Source organism: Podarcis pityusensis (assembly GCF_964106645.2).
Source record: "Podarcis pityusensis genome assembly, chromosome: 2".
Taxonomy (NCBI): Eukaryota; Metazoa; Chordata; class Lepidosauria; order Squamata; family Lacertidae; genus Podarcis; species Podarcis pityusensis.
The window spans coordinates 25279130-25300794 of NC_138029.1; the positions used below are offsets into that span (position 1 = coordinate 25279130).

Sequence of the window (21665 nt, forward strand, 5' to 3'; positions counted from 1 at the left end):
CTTAAGACAAAAAATAGTTAGTGTGGACCACTGGAATTGCAGCAGGGACTTAGCTGGATAATAATAATAATAGTTTTATTATTTATATCCCATTCATCTAGCTGGGTTTTCCCAGCCACTCTGAGTTGCTTACAGCGTATCTAAAACACAATAAAAACATCAAACATTTAAAACCTCCCGATACAGGCTACCTTCAGATGTCTTCCAAATGTTGTGTAATTCTCTATCCCCTTGACATCTGAAGGGAGGGTGTTCCACAGGGAGGGACCCACTACCGAGAAGTTACAGGAGTCATGCTGCACTCATTGTTCTATGAACTAAATCAAGTAGTTCCACCTGTTTAATTCTTCCTAGAAAGACTCTTTCTTTACTAGCCCCCAGATCAGATAAACTAGACACATTTTGATTATATTTACCATCAGAAGGTGGACACAATCCACAAAGAATGTGCATTAAGGTTGTTTTTCCTGTTCCACTATGCCCAAGTAATGCTGTTATTTGACCCTCATATATGTCAAATGATAAACCTAAAAAAAGGAAAGGAAAGGAAAGAAGAATGAAGTGACTTGGGGTGGGAGTGAGGGACAGAGATAAAAGCTGTAAGAAAGTGCTGCTATATGCCTTCTTATTAAATGTTCGAAACCATGCCATACAGAGTACAGTCCCACTCACCCTTAAGGAACTATCACAACTTAATATAACATATGTTAATATATTTAAACAACCATAAGAGTTAATAATCAGTGAGGTTTAGGAGAAGCTTGTTCAAGTGCTATGTCATTGATTCTGCTGTCCATATATAATAAACAGCAGCAACTGAAGTACAAGGACTCCCACTTGTGGCAGAGGGATGAAATTCTTACTTTTTAGAGCCTCGACAGTTTCACCTTTCTTAACAAATGTTTTCTGTACACAGTTGATTCTGAAAGAAGACAAGCTAATTTTATTTTTTTATTTTTTTTAAAAAAGGTAACACAGAACTCTGGCAGAATTTCCCTAGCAAGATAAAAAGTGAACAATATAAAGGGATCAATAGTTATTTTACCATAAATAATGCTTGCTTTGGTTTGCAGAGAAAGCTGATCTGAATATCCAAAAGAACTACAGTTGGTTCACAGTAACACGTGGAAACCACTACATAACATTTCTTACACGACATTAGTTGAACCATGCAAATAATTGCTACTCGCAGTAGCTGCACATTCAAATCACTGCTACTTCAGACTTGCCTGATGTAAAAAAGGTAAAGGTAAAGGACCGCTGGACAGTTAAGTCCAGTCAAAGGGGACTATGGGGTGCGGGGCTCATCTTGCTTTCAGGCCGAGGGAGCCGCCGTTAGTCCACAGACAGCTTTCCGGTTCATGTGGCCAGCATGATTAAACAGCTTCTGGCGCAACAGAACACCGTGACCAGTGCCAGAGTGCGCGGAAATGCCGTTTACCTTCCCACTGCAGCAGTACCTATTTATCTACTTGCACTGGCTGCTTTCAAATTGCTAGGTTGGCAGGAGCTGGGACAGAGCAATGGAAGCTCACCCCGTCGGGGGGATTCAAACCGCTGACCTTCTGATCAGCAAGCTCAGGAGGATCAGAAGTTTCGACCACAGTGCCACCCATGTCCCATGCCCTGATGTATTAGTAACTGACATTAGCAACAGAAGCTAGAATGAAGCATAATCAGTCCATACCTGATAGCTTCTTTCCCCTGAAATTCGGAGGATACCGGTTCAATTATCTCATTGAAATCTAAGGTCCCGTTAATGCTGCTCTCATACAATTCATTATAATTTCTAGTTCGCTTTAACCAAAACGATGGTTTCAGGAAGAAAAAAAAGTTTCTCCGCAGTCCATATTCTCCTGAGAAATAAAAAAAGAGAGAGAGGAAGGCCTGTAAATATTAACTACAGGTTGATCAAAGCGTATGAATGATAGGTGGTTTTATGTTCACTGATTTCCAATTATGGTTTTTTAGATAGCTGAGAAAACTGTAAGGTTTATTCTGGGTTTAGGCCTTGATTAAGGAAAGTTTGTCAGTACTACAGAGCATGCACCTCCTTCAGTTATCAGCATTAACTAAAGCCCAGTTGCTCTGCTTAAATGAATCAGGAGATACGTGTAGAGTATTTGCCTTTTCTGAACCCAACAGGAACACATATTTGGAAGTATTTATGGAACCATTTTGAACAGCTGCCTGGGAAAGTTATTTCAAATTTATTTACGTTCTCACAATATGGCCATGCAAATTCACCCCACAAACTGGGCCAACCTAGAGGGTAAGAGCGAGAGGCAAAAACCAGCGGTGGGTAGTGCCCATTGGGATTGGTATGACGGGAGACAGGGAGGTCAACAGCAGGTGGCGCCAGAGCCAATGACAGGCAGAGCCAACTAATTCCACTCTTGCCCCATCTTCCTCCCTGCTGAGTTCTGCAAGTGCAGCACTGAGACTAAGGAGCAGCAGGCTGGCACAGTGCCATCCCCAGGACAGACTGTAAGGCGGGAGGACGGGGACTGGCTGAAGGTAGACTGAGTTGGTGGAGAAGAGCTCCATTTGCCCTAATGGACCAGCCTCCATTGGCAACAACCAATCAGAACTCAGTTGTCTCAAGTCCATGCTATATTTGGATCTAAGATGCAGAGGAAACTGAAGGTAAAGGTGTTCAATCTTAGGAAACGCAAATGGCTATTGATTCAGTCCCCACCATGACAGTGTAAATCAAAAGAAGGTTCTTTTCCTTTTCGCCAGGGCTAATGAAGACCAAACAGAGGCTCATGCCGGTGTTGGCAGATGGCAAACGATCACGTGCCTAATTAGGTGTCAGCGTACGTCCTGGGTTCTCATGCCTCTCAATTCCCAAACAATCTCTTTTTAATTACGGCCACCAGTTTATGCCATGGTTTGCCCCCTCTGTGCACTTGCACCGAGAGTGTAGACACTGCACAGTCACCTGCTAAGCAAAGCTAAAAGAACCACATAATTCTGGGGCATGTGCAAAGGCCCCAGCCCATCCAAATAGTAACAACAGATTCCCACCCAGGCAACTTATCAGGCACAGCAGCTTACCTCCAGTAGTGCATTTGTGTCAAATGCCTTCAGGCAGTTGTTTGGGAATACACATCTGTTGTCTGTGCAGCTGCACAATGCTTTGCATTGCACAATACTAGTGGTGCATATAAATCCTTCTTTCACCCATGAGCATCTCTGGCTCAAGATCCAGGGGTGGAATCCTATTTATGCTTTCTCATTCTCTCTTGTGAAGGATGGGGATAAGCCACTGAACCATTTCCTACTTAACTATTAGAACAGGGAAGCACCTGTACAGGTGGGCATTGAACTGACAGGATGTTGTCCTACCAGATGCTACCAACTTTATGCTGTGTTAGGCAATGTTTAGCACATACGTGCGTGTATGCTAAAATCAATCATACCTGGAATCACCTGATCCAGGTAAAGTGCTAGGAGTAGATAAAGCATGCTGTCCAGGGCCAATAGTGAAAGTGCAATAACTAGAGGGTAAGGACCATGGCTTAAATTTGAGAAAATGCTTCCTTCTTCATAATCTTCCAGATGCATCACCTGCAAACAAATACAGAAGTTACAGTAATCCAGCCTATTAATCCAGCGTATTTTCTTTTAATTGTTGAATGATTCTGTGTACATTGCAGCAGCCTTTGGCTATGTGCAATAAAACTGACTGACTACAGAAGTTATAGATTCTATGGAACAGAATTACTTTATTTAATATTATTAGGGGAACTTTTCTAACTGGCCATCAAGGCAGCCCTGTTTAGGGAAGTTTTTAATGTTTGATGTTTTATCGTGTTTTTAATATTCTGTTGGGAGCCGCCCAGAGTGGCTGGGGAAACCCAGCCAGATGGGCGGGGTATAAATAAATGATGAAGAAGAAGAAGGAGAAGAAGAAGATGATGTTATAGTTGTTAAATGTGTGAAACTGGACACACAACACCCTGCATTTTTGAGAGGAAACAATGAGCTTCAAAATGAACCATTAATGATTGTTGCAGGTAGAGTGAATGCCATCCCATGGGGAACAGAGTAAGCACATAGAATCATAGAATCATAGAGTTGGAAGAGACTGTCGGAGCCAGCCATTACAAATGGCGCAGTTTAGCATAAAATAAAGACACAGAGAGCCAGCAATATTTTCATGATGGTATGAGCAGCTCCTTTCGAACTTCTCTCTCCTCCCGTAGCTTTTTTATTATCCTTTGTCTCTCTCCAGCCGCATGGCCGTTTGCCAATGTCTCACATTACCTACATCCGGTCATGGCTTTAACCCACCCACAAACCATATAAGGTCATCACTGCCCAGAGGAAACACAACTCCATTTAAGGTCAATACATTCCAATACATTGTAACGCTCAGAGTGCTGGTCAGCCGAGGTCAGGGGGCACCCTGCAATATTACAAGCCTTTGCCGTGGCTTTATGACTCCCACAAGAGACCACAAGGGCCATCGAGTCCAACCCCCTGCCAAGCAGGAAATACCATCAGAGCACTCCTGACATATGGTTGTCAAGCCTCTGCTTAAAGACCTCCAAAGAAGGAGACTCCACCACACTCCTTGGCAGCAAATTCCACTGTCGAACAGCTCTTACTGTCAGGAAGTTCTTCCTAATGTTTAGGTGGAATCTTCTTTCTTGTAGTTTGGATCCATTGCTCCGTGTCCGCTTCTCTGGAGCAGCAGAAAACAACCTTTCTCCCTCCTCTATGTGACATCCTTTTATATATTTGAACATGGCTATCATATCACCCCTTAGCCTCCTCTTCTCCAGGCTAAACATGCCCAGCTCCCTTAGCCGTTCCTCATAAGGCATCGTTTCCAGGCCTTTGACCATTTTGGTTGCCCTCCTCTGGACACGTTCCAGTTTGTCAGTGTCCTTCTTGAACTGTGGTGCCCAGAACTGGACACAGTACTCCAGGTGAGGTCTGACCAGAGCAGAATACAGTGGCACTATTACTTCCCTTGATCTAAATGCTATACTCCTATTGATGCAGCCCAGAATTGCATTGGCTTTTTTAGCTGCCGCGTCACACTGTTGGCTCATGTCAAGTTTGTGGTCAACCAAGACTCCTAGATGTTTCATGGGAAATGAGAGCTTAAACATTGCTCCTGTAACAGGAATGGTGACCTCAGCGGCCTCACCTCCAGCCATGCCCACTCTGGTCAGCCTAGCAATGATACAAGAGGAAAGGGGACCAGAATACCTCTACCACAGCTGGGAGTGGGGAGTAAAGGTAAAGGGTAAAGGGACCCCTGACCATTAGGTCCAGTCGTGGCTGACTCTGGGGTTGCAGCTCTCATCTCGCTTTATTGGCTGAGGGAGCCGGCGTACAGTTTCCGGGTCATGTGGCCAGCATGACTAAGCCGCTTCTGGCGAACCAGAGCAGTGCACGGAAACGCTGTTTACCTTCCCGCCGGAGTGGTACTATTTATCTACTTGCACTTTGACGTGCTTTCGAACTGCTAGGTTGGCAGGAGCAGGGACCAAGCAATGGGAGATCACCCTGTTGCGGGGATTCGAACTGCCAACGTTCTAATCGGCAAGTCCTAGGCTCTGTGGTTTAACCCACAGCACCACCCGCGTCCCTCTTGGGAGTAGGGAGTGCAATTTCACAACTTCTCGAATTCCCATGGCTTCCTTGGCTGCCTCCTCTTGGGCTGCAGTGCCGTGAAGAAAGCAGGCATGTAAACAAGCACACTAGCCCAAGTAACAAAGGCTACAATGCCACACTCAACCCCCCACATTCCATGACTGAAAATCCAAGCCAGGCAATTGGCCTGTCTCTACTTAGCTTTCCATAAGAGAGGAAGGGGAAGAGGAGAATAGAAGGGCGTGAATGTGCACTTATTCTGGTCCTACCTATTTTGCTGGAATGCAGACCCTAGCAGGTTCCAGCTGAGGTTACTGAGAACATGGAAGGAGAAAGGTTTATATAGTGCATGGGTGGTGAACCTAACCTTTTCTTGGGAAAAGGTTAGCTGTCACATTTTCACAGCGGCAAAACAGTACACTTAGTACAAATGTTTACAACAGAAACCTCCTTTCGGAGAGCTATCTATGTTCTTTTTGCTTAAGTCCTCTGGCACCTTAAAGACTATTACGATGATGATTTAAATTTGTATACTGCCCTTCATCTGAAGATCACGGGGCACTTCACAAGATAAAAATACAAAATGAGAACACAAAATACATAACAAAACAAAAACAAAAACCATTAATTCTCCTACATCAATAATTGTGGAGACACATTATTATTGGTTTGTATACCAGCAAAAGGAAAAGGCTAATTAGAGCAATGCAAATGACAGGAAGCCAGTGTAATTTGTCCCAGAGTAAAAAAAAATAAATGCTTTGGGACATATGCCAGGTTTGTTGAGCTATTTTGGGGGAAGTTGTTGACATTTGGCCGATTTTCCGAAATTCCCCTGGGAAACTAGTTGAAATCCCGGATGCGTCTGTGAACATCCTATTCCAAACTCCATTCAGGAGTGGGGCTGCTGTCAGGCTTTAAACAAGCCTTTAAAATACAAGTTTGACTAGGTCATGTGACTGAGCTGAACGGAGTTTGGAATAGCGCTAAGTCTTCCCCTGCCCTGCCCCTACCATACCCACAGAATGCCCTTTGGGGGGCGGGACTTATCCTGACCTGACTTCAATTCAGCAGGTTTCAGCTGGCTATGGGACTTATACTGGCATATCTCCAGCTGAGCCAAGAGGAGGGAATTCAGCTTGCATAGCCCTGGCTGAGCCCAAGATCCAGCTATTCAAAATTTACTCATCCCAGAGAGTGCTGGGTGTGGGTTGCAGATTTATTCTGGCTCTGGTCCCCCCAAAATATCTGCCAATGTTAGCTGATGAGAAAACCATTGATAATAAACAAGCAACATGTTCACTGCAAGTTTAAGAAATGACAACTCCGTGTCACACATTTTTTACACTGAGGTGAAATCTTATTATCCTATCTTGTATTTACGCCATAGTGAAGTTACTATTCATGGAAACCCATATACCAGCACTGATTAAATAGGGAACTTTACTAACCTGTGCAACACCAACCAAAAATGTGCACTGACACAGAGGACTTAGTAACCAGACATATGACTTTGGAAAATCCTCCAGCAGGACGATTGTCAGGCCCACAAAACCAAAAGCCAGGGTGGTCAGAAATTCAACCGTACCGACATATTTTGATTTTTTGAAGAGAGGAGTCAGCATAAATGCAAAGAAAACCTAAACAGAAACAGAACATTTATTTCAGTGCACAAGAAACCTCGATTAAAATTGCTGAAATCATAATTTGTTTGGACAATTTGGAACAATTACAACGTATTGCTCTCTTAATACCTATAATGTACCTGATCCAAGAAATCAACTGGCTTCATCATCCTGAGGACCTTTTCCTAAGAGTGTTATAGCTTTTGATATGCTGGCTGAATTTGCACATGGTGTTAAACCATTGTTTGCTGTGTGCATGAACAGAAAGGAGCCCACACAAAAACCTGGAGTCGGGTGCTAAGGACTTCGCCAGAGTTACATTTCATTTTTGACAATTTGTGGCTTGTCATGACATGCAAATGAGGAATCGTGGTTTGAAATGGACAGTGATTAGATAAACAAGCCAGCTTCATAGCCCATTGTTTGAAGATGTTTGTTCTGAAACTGAAAAGCCAAAACTCCTGGCCCCAAAGGAGGCAGCGAGAGGGTGTAGCTATCACTTTGCATGAATTCCTTTCTGCTCATGCACATAGCACTGAATTATAGTTTAGCATTATGAGTGTACACAGTCAATGTTAACATCCATTATCTCATTTTGGCCATGAGACCAGAGTGATAAGAGAAAGTGATATGGAATACACTATGTTCTTAAAAATAAGATCTGCCAACAATCAACAAGCAGACTTTTCAAATAACTTTTTCCAGTTAGGGACCACCTCATTCCTTTTGCCCCACCGAAATCCTCTAATGGACCATTTCTGGTGGTTCCTTATGTTCATGATGCTTGATTGGCCTTCACTAGGCCTCTCTACTAGTAGTTTCAGCAAGAACAATCCCTCCCTTCTTTTAGATGTCTGTTTTGTTTAGACAGCACTTTACAAAATGATTTTTCATTTGAACTCGTACATTTTAAGTACCGTAATTTTCGCTCCAAAACACGCACTTTTTTGCTCCTAGAAAGTAAGGGAAAATGCCTGTGCGTGTTACGGAGTGAATGCACTCGACCGGAGCCATGGCTGCCGTCAGTCAAGCAAAGCGGGAGCCGCTTGCAGGGCTTTGCACGCTCTAGCTTTGCTTGCTTTACAGCCAGGAGGAGGGAGAGGAGCCGAGGAGGAGGGAGGGAAGGAGAGCCATGGCAGCAAAGCGGGCAGCAGCCGCTTACACGGGAGGAGGGACAGACGGGAGCCATAGCGAGCCGGAAAAAGCGCCGCGTAGCCAGCAACAGCTGCTGCAGCCTCAGCTAGCAAAGGTCCGTGCGCTCTCTAAACGGAGCAATGAGGCTGCAGAGGGACGGCAGGGCACAGGAGGGCTCTGAGCCACGAGCGCAGTGAAAACCAGTAAAAAAGTTTTTTAAAAGGCTGCTGGGGACAGGAGGGCACGGGATGAGGGAGAGGGGGAAATTACGATTCTCCCAGCGTCTCAGCTGATCCGCTGAGCAGGACTTGGGTTGCAGGGGATTCGCCATTAGCTGCGTAAAGCAGCAAAGAGGGAGAGAAGGAGGAAAGCGGGAGAGGAAAGGAGCTGCTTACACTGCTGTAAGTGGCTGCTGTCTGGTTGGCTCCTTTAAAGCAACAGTGCTCTTTCCCTCCCCCCTCCCCGCTCAGCTCGCCGAAAAGCTCCTTTTCCACACACCCCACGCGAGCTCCTTCTCCCCTTAAACCCCTCTCCTGCATCATTAGCAGCATCCTTCTCCACACACACCATGCGTGTTCCTTCTCCCCTTCCACGCTGGTCATGGGACCGAGACGGCTCTGGTCGCCCTAACAGATGATCTCCGCAGGCAGCTGGATCGAGGCGGGTCGGGGCTGCTGATTCTTCTAGACCTGTCAGCAGCCTTCGACATGGTCGATCACGAACTCCTGGACCACCGCCTTGCCGACGTGGGGATCCAGGGCACAGTCCTTCAATGGCTGCGCTCGTTTCTCTCTGGTCGGGGACAGAGGGTGGCGCTTGGGGGGGAATTGTCATCGCGCCACTCCTTGGTGTGTGGAGTGCCTCAGGGTGCGATTCTCTCCCCGATGCTTTTTAACATCTTTATGCGCCCCCTCGCCCAGCTTGTCCGGAGTTTTGGGCTGGGTTGCCATCAGTATGCCGATGACACCCAACTCTATCTGTTGATGGATGGCCATCCTGACTCAGCCCCAGACACACTGACCAGATGTTTGGAAGCTGTGGCTGGATGGTTACGTGGAAGCCGGTTGAAGTTAAATCCTTCGAAGACAGAGGTCCTCTGGCTGGGACGGGACGATATGGGATTGGGGGGGCAAATCCCATCTCTTGCGGGGGTGCAATTAGTGCCAGCACCGTCCGTTAAGAGTTTGGGTGTAATCTTCGATACCTCCCTCTCTATGGAGGCGCAGATTACAACTATAACAAAGACGGCATTTTTTCATCTCCGCCAAGCTAAGCAGTTGGCCCCTTATCTCTCTCGCCCTGACCTAGCCACTGTGATCCATGCGACGGTCACCTCCAGACTGGATTATTGTAACTCGCTCTACGTGGGGCTGCCCTTGAGACTGACCCAGAAACTCCAGCGGGTGCAGAATGCCGCGGCGAGACTCCTTATGGGGTCTTCGCTGCGAGATCACATTCATCCGGTACTATACCAGCTGCACTGGCTCCCGGTGGAGTACAGGATCAGGCTTAAGGTGCTGGTTTTAATCTTTAAAGCCCTATACGGCCTAGGACCCTCGTACCTACGGGACCGCCTCTCCTGGTATGCCCCACAGAGGAACCTACGGTCTGCAAATAAAAACATCCTGAAGGTCCCAGGCCTCAGAGAGGTTAGGCTGGCCTCAACTAGGGCCAGGGCTTTCTCGGCTGCGGCTCCAATCTGGTGGAACGCTCTGTCACAAGAGACTAGGGCCCTGCGGGACCTGACATCTTTCCGCAAGACCTGCAAGACAGTTGCTCCACCAGGCCTTTGGTCAGGGCCCAGCCTGACTCCCTCCTCTGGCAACCTGCACAGAACTTTGCTTAACGGTTGCCATTAATTTGATTTTAATTAATTTTTATAATGAAATGTTTTAGAATGTTGGATTATTTGATTGTTTGATTATTTGATTGTTGTTAGCCGCCCTGAGCCCGGCTTTCGCTGGGGAGGGCGGGATATAAATAAAATTTATTATTATTATTATTATTATTATTATTATTATTTATTAAACCCCTCTCCTGCATCATTAGCAGCATCCTTCTCTACACACCCCATGCGTGTTCCTTCTCCCCTTAAACCCCTTTCCTGCATCATTAGCAGCATCCTTCTCTACACACCCCATGCGTGTTCCTTCTTCCCTTAGACCCCTCGCCTGCATTATTAGCCGCATCCTTCTCCACACACCCCACGCGTGTTCCTTCTCCCCTTAAACCCCTCGCCTGTATTATTAGCCGCATCCTTCTCCACACACCCCACGTGTGTTCCTTCTCCCCTTAAACCCCTCTCCTGCATCATTAGCAGCATCCTTCTCTACACACCCCATGCGTGTTCCTTCTCCCCTTAAACCCCCTCTCCTGCATTATTAGCAGCATCCTTCTCTACACACCCCACGCGTGTTCCTTCTCCCCTTAAACCCCTCGCCTGCATCATTAGCAGCATCCTTCTCCACACACCCCACGCGTGTTCCTTCTCCCCTTAAACCCCTCGCCTGCATTATTAGCCGCATCCTTCTCCACACACTCCACGCGTGTTCCTTCTCCCCTTAAACCCCTCTTCTGCATCATTAGCAGCATCCTTCTCCACACACCCCACGCGTGTTCCTTCTCCCCTTAAACCCCTCTTCTGCATTATTAGCAATATCCTTCTCCACACACCCCACGCATGCTCCTTGTCCCTTGAATGCTTTTCCTTCCCTCCCCACTTAAAATGTGGTTACAAAGCACTGATCCACATGGATCCTCAGGATTTTTGCACTGGGTCACCCCAAGTTCACCATCAGATCACATAGCATATCCATGGCTACAGCCTGCACCAAAAAAAACACACGCACCCACTGTTTCATGGGGCTGCAATGGCGCAAAAACGTGGTTACAAAGCATGGATCCTCAGGATTTTTGCATTGGGCTACCCCAAACTCACGTCAGATCACGTCTGTGGCCACGGCATGAACCACAAAAATCATACATCCACTGTTTCGTTTAGAATATTTTTTTCTTGTTTTCCTCCTCTAAAAACTACGTGCGTGTTATGGTCAGGTGCGTGTTATAGAGCGAAAAATACGGTAATGTTTTCAATTGATGTTATCTGTATGTTGTACTCTGCCTTGCTATGTTTTTATGGGAGTGCAGATGATAAACTTGGAAATAAATTAATCTTCGTATTCACAGAGTGCATTCTGCTACCCACCATTGATTTATTTAAATGCCTGCAAGCATCAAGAAACAATAAATCAGGCATAGGCAAACTCAGCCCTCCAGATGTTTTGGGGCTACAATTCCCATCACCCCTGACCACTGGTCCTGTTAGCTAGGGAGTTGTAGTCCCAAAACATCTGGAGGGCCGAGTTTGCCTATGCCTGCAATAAATTATTCACAAGTCAAAAGACTTAAAATACTCAGAAACTACTAGAATAATCAGGTCCACTAAAAATCAGCAGTAATTTTTCCAAGATGAACTGCACCCTTGGCTAATGGATAATTAATAACTCTTTAAAAGCTGCCAGCTTAAAATAAGACTGCAGTGAATAAGTAATGCAGTTCATTCTAATATCAGGGAAGGGTTATGTGGTAAGTAGCCATTTGAATACATTCAACAGCAAATGAGAAATAATGTCTGCCAAAATGTATAAGCAAATGTAACTATTCGGGATCTCTTATGTCAAAGAGGTAGGGTGCCTACTGCCATTCACAGCAGAGGAAATAACCACATCATAAACAAATCGTTTGTGCCAATATAGCAAGAAGGACTCCAAAACATAGTACTTTCAATATACTGACAATGAGCACAAACACATACACACACTTACGGAAGATATTCCATATAGGAAAAAAAGAAGAAATATCACAAAGCTGCTACTTTTGGGAAAGAGCGAAGAGAATGTTGCAATGACCGACATGAGAAGGGACATGACAAATATCAGACTGGTATACAGTAGGACCCAAGAAAGCCTAGAAAGAGGAGAAACACAATGAAAGTTCATGAATTTCAAGGTCATCTGTACAGATAAAGATACTTTTTCTGTGAGTCCTTTGAATGGTCATCTGGGCACGTCTCAAACCTGGTTTCTGCACCTGAGAAGAGCAAGTTGGGAACTTTCTAGGAAGGCCAAAGCCTTCGAATCCCGGTTCTGATATAGTTTGGGGCTAAAATTGCCTTTGCCAACTATCTACGCTAGATAATAGACAGGGAAGTAATGGGGTCCCTCTTAGTTCTACTAGAATGCTCAGTGGCTTTTTATGCCACTAGCCATTATAGCCTTCTTTGCCATCTGGCTAACATCTGGCTTGGAGACACCATTTTTCAGTGGCTTCAGTCCTGCTTGGTGAAGTGTCCCCAGAAGGTGGTTGGGGGGGGGGACCACCGTTCACCCCTTTGGCACTGGCCTATTTTGTCCCTCATACTATTTAGCATCTACATGAAGTCACAGGAAATGGTGGGCCAGGGATTTTGACACCCAGCAACATTTCTCCGTTTCATCTAAAGCCAAAAAGGTTCTACATCATTGTTGGGATGGTTTGAACGTAGGCTACCACACTGGGGCTGGAACAAGACAAAACAAAATTACTGTTGGTAAACCTGAATACAGTTGGGCTTTCTTCTGAGTAAACATGCAAAGGATTGTGTTATAAGAAATTCTGTAAGAGAACTGACAGAGGGAAGTTATCAATGCTGTTATTGTAAGAACAGCCAGAAGAGAACCGAACTGGAAGGTGCTTGCCCTGTCTCTCAATTCACTGCTCTATCCAAACAGAAGGGTAGTTCTAGGAAAATCCTGAACTTGCCCAACATAGGTGCAGAACTCAGATGTGATACCCCAGAGACCATGAAGAACAACAAACTGAAGCCAAATGCAATACATGCTACTCAATGCTGCACGAAGTGATAAGGCCCTAAAATGAGCCCTCGTGTGAATCTCAAATGAATGGAGCACATTGTGGCACAGATATTGAAATGAGTTCAATAACATTTTAATCCAAAAGGTTCTAAAGTACATAATTCTTCCGAACTCTTTCAAAACAGCTGTCTCAGAAATTCTGCCAATGTATCTAATCCTTTGCCAACTATCTGTGTCAGCCCAGTATACCTGAACGAGTGTCTCCACCCCCATTGTCCAACCCAGACACTGAGGTCCAGCTCCGAGAGCCTTCTGGTGGTTCCCTCACTGCGAGAAGCAACATTACAGAGAACCAGGCAGAGGGCCTTCTTGGTAGTGGCACCCTCCCTGTGGAACGCCCTCCCATCAGATGTCAAAGAAATAAACAACTATCAGACGTTTAGAAGACATCTGAAGGCAGCCCTGTTTAGGGAAGTTTTTAATGACTGATGTTTTAATGTATTTGTAATCTTTTGTTGGAAGCCGCCCAGAGTGGCTGGGGAAACCCAGCCAGATGGGTGGGGTATAAATAATAAATTATCACCATCATAATCATCATCCTTTGGCTCAAGATAAGGAAAACAACATTGATGGGGGTGGGGGCAGGGAGAGAGAGAGGTTTCCTTTCCAGACCTCTCCACAACAGAGGAACTGCAACAGTCAGAACTAACCCTGCCCCCCAAGACCAGGGCTACATAATGGTACCCAATCTAAGTGTTAGTTGACCTCTGGAAATAAGGTATAAGATCCTGGCCTGGGGAAACAGTTTGCAAGGCCTCTTGGAATTCATATTGAGCAAAAGGGTGGCAGCATCATTAGGATAATAGGTTTTTCTTTACCATGCACCATTGGATCCATTTTGGAGCCTTTGGCAGAGCTCATATCAATAATGGCGGCATATGAAAAATCAACAATGGCTTTGAGAGTAAGCTAAGCCCTTGTGATCTGTTTGTCCATGTTTGTGGTAGGAGGAGGAGAAATGCTCAAGGTACTGTAAGTCTCCTCCAGACAAACCACATGCTGTAAACCACGCTAACCCAAACCACAGCTTAGCTCAAAGTAGCAGGATTAGAAGGAGCAACGCAGCTATGATCTCATCTCTGAGAGCCTACACAATCACACTAAAACAAGGTTTTGGCTTTGCATTACTATCCATTCTGTTTACTTAACATCAAAAAACTAAGGCACATACATACCAAAAGGCAGTGTCGTGGAGACCCATGATCATTAAAAATTCTTTCAATTTCTTTTCCTTTTCTGCCACGATATGAATTGCCAAATAATAACCAAAGGGGGAAAAGGCAATTACTAAATAAATTAAAATGATTGCACGAGGGAAATTGTCTATTTCCATAATGGCAGACTCTCCCATCATGACCGCGTTTGTTAGTTTCAGGTCTTCCAATAGCGAATGATTAGTCTTCAGCTAAAAAAAGAAAGAAAGAAAAGGAAGGGAATGTTAAAATCAGTTTCTATGCTGCCCCTATTAAGTAAACTTTAATTCCAAAATCATTAAAACAAATATAACAATATGTGTGCTTTAACCTAGTTTAGTAATCCAGCTAAATCCCATGGAACTCAAACGTTTTTGAGTTTCACAAAACTGATTTCTTAAATGCTTGTTTGCTTTATCTATTTCACTCTATGAATCTTGGGGTTCTTGAGCAGACAAGAAGTCAAATAAATTAATAAAAAAATGAATTTCAGGCAGAATAACCTAAATAGCAAAATAGAACTTCATGAGACAAGCACATGAAAACTAAACCAAACCAAAACTGGCATGGGATATTACATTCACAAGTGAAAATGATAAATGCTCAGCAAGCACCCCTACAGTGTAGTCATTAGAAGTAAGTTCTTTTTGAGTTCTGCGGGATTCTCAAGTGCTTCGTTGTGTTTATTGACTTCCAGTCGTTTCCATGTCCAATTCAAAATGTTGTTTTTGACATTATGGTGGAGTGATGAATGCAAAATTGCATTATGTGAAACATTTAGCTGTGGGTAAATGTTTCATGTAATATAATTTTCATGTTTTTGTTTTTTGTTTGTTTTTTTGAAAGGGAAACAAAGGCCACCTCTTTTGCCTCTGTTTGGTGAGATTTTACTGAATACATAAAAAAATTAAAAATTACATTTGTCCCTTCTGCAAGTTTCTCAAGAAATTTGGGATAAGTAACATCTAATTGGTTGAAAAAAATTATTGATGTAATACAGAGCCTTTTATTCTTGGTTCTCCTTGTTCCTCTAATGGTTTCAGTTATAGGTTGATGTTTCTGCATATCTTGTAAGTCAAGTGTGCCATACCTCTTGTTTTCTCATTTCTTATGATGGTACTCTCCACTTACCTGTCTGCTGTATCTTATCGCAAATATCCAGTTAACCAACTTTACCAACACATACCACAGTTAATGTTGCTTGCACGTATATCCACAATACCCATTTGGGTGGACATATATGGCATTACTCAGAAAAAAGCGGTTTATATTTGGCTAACCATTGGCCTTGATCTCTTTATAGAAATCATCATATACACTTGATTGACAGTCACCATGAAGGCAAATGTTATTGCCATTCATTTGAGCAAAAGCCCTCCATTATGTGAAATGCCTTACAATGCAAGGAAGAAAGTGCAATGACTTTTAATACATCAACTCTTCTTGAACAACAATGATTCAGGGCGTTTCACATTCTCATTCTTTGCATTTACCTGTATAATTGCTGCATCAATACTGATCTGTAGAGCAGTGAATCCATTGCGCCAGTACGTTTCAGCTTCACATATCTTGGAAGGGCTTGGGCAACTGGCTGTGGAAAAACAAATTCTAAGATGAGAAACCTAAACTTTCTCTGTTAATTAGCCAAAAGCAAAAAGGCTGACATAAATTCTGATGACAAAACCCTATGAATTTGTTTTATTGTCACCGAGCTAGATTTTGCCCAGTGATTCTATGTTCTGGGAACAGAAATGTGGGTTTAGTTGTCTTACTTAATGCACTCTTCCACCTAAACACTCTAGGCAGCTTCAAAAAATACATTCAATAAAATAACAAAGAAAAGGCATCAGCAAAAAGATTAGCAGTTGCTCAACCAAAAACAACTGTCTTGAAAATTACTGTTGCAAGTTGCTCCCATGACTAAAGCTATAATATTATTAAGGGGTACACATACATACATACAGGTATTACCTCTGGATTCCATATAAATTGCAGACACTGGAACCTTTGCAGGAGGAAATCTGAGATGGTAGGACATAGAATCCTTGAAAATTATACCCACAAATTTTCGAGGGTTACGAAGATTAGCCTCTTGCATTCCCTCTTCACTCAGAAATTCTTCTGTAATTATTCCTGCAAAATATAAAAGTCTCTCTTAGCTACTCTCAACTATGGACATCTATATCAACAGAAGGACAATTCTGCACATTAGCTGCTGCCTCATTTGTTAGCCCACAGCCTAGAAGGCCTTTTTTGTTTTTGTTTTTACAAATACCAGTATGTGCTGGAAAGGGTAGCTCTAGCTTTTCAGCATGGGAACCCCTGAAGTTATTCAAAGCAACAGACAGCAAAGTGAAAATTGTAAACTCATATGAATATCATGTCCTATACATGAGCCTAGCAATTGTATGCTTCGAAAATAGAAAAGTACTTTTTCCGTGGTCTGATTCTATAGACTAGGGCTCCGAGCCCCTCGTGATTGAAGTGCAAGTGTTTTCTACTCAAGCAACTGGAAATATAATGGCAGAGCCCAGATCTTTTGCTCTCAAGTAACATAAGGCATGGGGGCAGGTCACTTAAGACTCAGGATGCCAGTGTCCCTGGAGGGATATTCACCCAATTGTTCCAATAGGAGAAAGACAAATCTTGAACTTGTTTTCTTTGTTTCTGGAAGGTATAACTACTATGTGGCTTGTTAATGTGATTCAGGCAGTGGCACAGGAATAGCAGTGAAAACTCCCTTAGTACGCAGCAATGAGAACACTGTACAGTAGGAAGCTGTATTCTTCAGGGCCTCTGAGACAGTCTTCTACCATCAATGACAAGTTGAATAGTGGGAAACAATGGAGAGCAGCACATTGGGAGATAAGATTCTAGTGAGAGAGAAAAGAAACCTTCCTCCTTAAATACGTCTGTCTGAGCCCTTATATGTCGCTGAGCTGGATGCAAGAGGGATTCAGTAGTCGTGTAGGATTATAGTATGACTAAAATGTGAAGTCAAAGGCTTTGAGAATGTAGTGTTTACACAGGAGAAACACTCTTCCATGCAGAAAACGTACTTGATCAATCATTCTGATAACTGCATCTGCCAAGTAAATGCAAAGAGAAAAGGCAAAACATGTTTATGGAACAATAAAAGAAGTAGAGTAGAATGAAAGCTCACAATACCTTCTGTAAAGTATTCTGCAGACATTTTGTGCATGATTTTTCTTGTCTCATCATTCGCTGGTGTGTAGCCAACAATTAACTCAGAGATGCTGGAGTGATCCACAGAATAAAGATCAGAATCAGGCACCTCATCATATTTCTTGTTTGGATACATCATGCTCATTAATATTAGCCAAAATAAAAAGAAAAGTGGAAGTAGGACTTCCTGCACAAATGAAATGAATAAGTTAAATGGGTAACAGTAACTGACAGTAGCCACCTAAGGCTGCATTCCTGTACCTAACCCCATGGTAGGCAATAAGCTTAAATATGCATAATAAACAGGACTGTACCCTTTGCACAAACTTGCTCAGCATAAAAGAAGTACATCAAATTAATCAACATTATTCAGATAAATTCAAAATCCTTAGAAGCAGATAATCATGACTACATCTCAACAGGCTTAAATGAGAACCAGCGGGAGGGAAATTTGTTACACCAGGTCTGGGGTTGGTGCAAAATTGCTCTGTCAACAGCTACACATGCTGCAGATTGAAAGGGTATAGGATATGGCATGTCTACTCCACTCTAGCAGCACCCATGTCCTTTGCATGAGTCTGCCCCGTTCTGGCAATTCCATTGGCAAATGCTCTTTGCAGAACAGCTCTTGGACTACAGTATTGCTCCTAATATTGTCTCGCAGTCAGTGTGCCCTTGATGATTCATAATAACAAAAAGCACAGTCAGCTGCAGCATGGGTAGAAAAGCACCAAGGCTTCTCCTGAGATTGTGGCAGTACTGAAATGACGGTGTGATTACAGCAATTCACATGTTTACACTGTTTTCCTACTGAGCTCATAATAATCATTGTATACATTCCTTATACTTGCAAGCTCCACTTTTTAGAAAACGCGGAGCACAAAGGATTAAAATTGGCTAACTAAAACACTGCCTTTAGCATAGCCCATCACATTTAAGCAATTTTGTTTTTTGAGGAAGGAACCCAAGGGCGAATCTGAAAGATCTCTTTAAAACACAGCCCCAAGAAATAAAGCAATGCCGTTAAACCTTCAGCAACATTTTCACATAAATCTAGAAAACACAGACAGCCATAAACATTAGAATACTGCTGTTCAGCTCACCTGAACACTGCTCTTTTTCGTCCTCCATTTAACTAGGCAGTTCTTGTATAAAAGAGCTCTGGTTTGTCGCCACACTCCCACATGTCTCGGAGCATCTGTAGGCATTTTTCACACGTGGCCTGAAAAGCAAGCAAAAAGCATGAGGCATGCTACATAAAATGAATTTGTACCTTTTAAATGCCCAATGTGCATATTGTTAATTGTAGAATAATGAGCAGACTCTTACAGGAGCTTTGAATAATTTCATAACTACCCAAGGTTGCCTTCCAAAAGACCTTTCCATCAACGATTCAACACTATTTTGAGTCATTTATTACAAAATTCAATTATTATTTTTTTTGTAAATGTCAAATGGGGCGGGGGTGAATCACATATTTTAAGCAAGACATCACAGAAACTAAGGGAGCAATCAAGAAAGAATAATTTAAAAGTCTAAATTGGAGGGGGAAATGAGGGGAGCCTTGGTAGAAGTAAAATACTTTTTGGTATCATAACATAGGGCCTGTGGAAGTTTTAAAGACAAATATGGGTGCTGCACAAAAAAAAGGTCCGTATCCCCACACTTTAGTTAATTTTGTGATGAACAAACAACCCTCCAAGTCCAGATGTTATAACACTATATTTATTTAGCAAAATTCCCTCAAGCTTTATGTTTGCACATGATCAGAAATACTCTTCTCTCCAGCCAGCTTTGCAAGCACGGGAAAAGCTACTACAGTGGTACCTTGGTTCTCGAACGTCTCCACTGATGAAAGTTTTGGAACCCAAACACCAAAAACCCAGAAGTTTTCAAATGCGCCTCAGAAGTCGAACAGCTTCCGCTGCGTGTTTTTCAATTTTCTAAATTGAATTTGCAGACAGCACTTTGCGCCTCGGTTTTCAAATGTTTCAGAACTCGAACGGTCTTCCGGAATGGATTATGTTCGAGAACCGAGGTACCGCTGTAAAACTGGACTTAACAATACTAAAAAAAAAAAGCATACCACCCAACTGTCCCAATGTTACCGGGACATCCCAGATTTACATACCGTATTTTTCGCTCCATAGGACGCACTTTTTCCCCTCCAAAAATGAAGGGGAAATGTGTGTGCGTCCTATGGGGCGAATGCAGGCTTTCGCTGAAGCCTGGAGAGCGAGAGGCATCGGTGCGCACCGACCCCTCTCGCTCTCCAGGCTTCAGGAAGCTATCCGCAAGCCTTGCAAGCCCGGTGGGAGTTCCCGCGGGCTCACAAGGCTTGCAGGCAGCAGCCTGCAGCCCCGGCAAGTGTCCGCAAGCCTTGCGCGCCCGGCAGGAGGTCCCGCCGAGCGCGTGAGGCTTGGGGCGGCAGCCTGTCGCCCGAAGCACGGGGAGCCCTCCGGAGGGCTCCCCGTGCTTTGGGCGAGTGTCTGCAAGCCTCGCGCGCCCAGTGGGAGGTCCCGCCGAGCGCGCGAGGCTTGGGGCGGTAGCCTGCAGCCCGAAGCACGCGGAGCCCTCCGGTGGGTGCCCCGTGCTTCTTGCAGGTGTGCACAAGGCTTGGGGCGGCAGCCGCGGCGGGGGGGGGGACTAATTTTTTTTATTCATTCCCCCCCCCAAAAAAAACAAGGTGCGTCCTATGGGCCGGTGCGCCCTATAGAACGAAAAATACGGTAAGCAACCCCAGCTTCTGAAAGTAATCCTGGGTGTCCCATTTTGGCCAACACCACCACTGCCACAGTCTCCACCTGTGGTGGTGCTGCCCTAGCCAAGGCTCTGGCTTTTCCAGAAGCGTGCTGACAACACACTTCTGCGGCACCACAAACTCCACCTCTACTGCATCATACAATACGATAGTCTTTTTTGTCACTGTCCCATATAGAACAACGAAATTGAAAATCTACACCAGACATTCAGAAACCAACAAGCCTGCTATCCCAGCCTGGTTAGCCCCCTAAAAACTCTGATACCCCATAATTAAATACAATATACTCCCATAGAGACTACCTTACACTGCGTTTAAAACCAAAATCGCATTTGAATAGAAACTGTTTCTCAGGCGGCTAGTCCTAGTCTTTATAACCCTGTACCTTCTTCCAGAAGGCAGAAGCTGAAAGAGATCATTTCCGGGGTGCGCACTATCCTGCGCTATCTCTGCAGCTTTCTTATGGCACCTGACAGCATAGATTTGATCTAAGGAGGGAAGAGTGCACCCAATTATTCTCTCCGCAGTCTTTACAACCCTGGACAACATTGTTTTTCCCCTGACCGTGCATCGTGGTCTTTGCCTGCAACCACAGGCCACAAACAGCGGTGGAGAGAGGAGGATAAGGTGGCAGGGGGGTGAGCAGGCAAGCAGTGGGATGGGGAGTGTCCCGAATTCCTCTCGGGAAATGTTGGGAGCGTATGAAAAGAAAATGTACAGTTGTTACAATTGCTTATTTGTTGCTGTGATGGAGGAGTGCAGAAGGAGCAGTCCAGCCTGAGCGCTAGCACACTGCTCACCCATGGTACGCCATGGTGGATGGCTTACCATGTCTTATAATGCCATCAATGAATTTAATGGTGCTCCATGGTAAGCGTTACAGACAAGGCATGGTTAGGTTTATGATGTTTGCATCTCTTCTAAGCCTCCATCCTCGGGAACTTTGAAAAAGGAAAAGGAAAGGAAAAGATTGAAAATCCCTGTGATTTAGGAAGAGAAAGCACTGCCCTTAGGAATACTGAATATCAACTGTCTTCTGAGAAGCCAAGTGTGACTGAATGACAACAATGCCAAACAACATTGAAGTGTGCGTGTGTTTTTAAATGTTATTCCCATCACAAACATTATACAACTATGGCTCCACTCCTGACCTAGTCTCCACGAAAACAAACAATTTATCAAATCATTAAGTTTTCCTGAAATAAATGCTTGCTATTAATTGCTTTTTAATTGAATAAGC

The 21665-nt window shown here is 44.1% G+C and overlaps 1 protein-coding gene across 6 annotated transcripts in view; it reads right to left on the reverse strand.

Moving 5' to 3' along the window:
- Positions 1-21665, reverse strand: part of ABCA5 (ATP binding cassette subfamily A member 5) — a 59125-nt gene that overhangs the window by 30066 nt on the left and 7394 nt on the right. For 4 of the 6 annotated variants that reach the window (XM_080994346.1, XM_080994348.1, XM_080994347.1 and 1 more), the window contains 11 exons: positions 18768-18886; positions 17647-17851; positions 16450-16611; positions 15972-16069; positions 14461-14690; positions 12197-12338; positions 7065-7253; positions 3426-3573; positions 1688-1856; positions 864-922; positions 417-527 (listed from right to left, as the gene is read on the reverse strand). In XM_080994346.1, coding sequence (XP_080850472.1) covers positions 417-527; positions 864-922; positions 1688-1856; positions 3426-3573; positions 7065-7253; positions 12197-12338; positions 14461-14690; positions 15972-16069; positions 16450-16611; positions 17647-17851; positions 18768-18872 — 1618 coding nt within the window. In that variant the 5' untranslated portion in view covers positions 18873-18886. Of the gene's footprint in view, positions 1-416; positions 528-863; positions 923-1687; positions 1857-3425; positions 3574-7064; positions 7254-12196; positions 12339-14460; positions 14691-15971; positions 16070-16449; positions 16612-17646; positions 17852-18767; positions 18887-21665 lie in introns of those variants that run through there. The other 2 variants (XM_080994350.1, XM_080994351.1) reach the window with 2 other exon arrangements.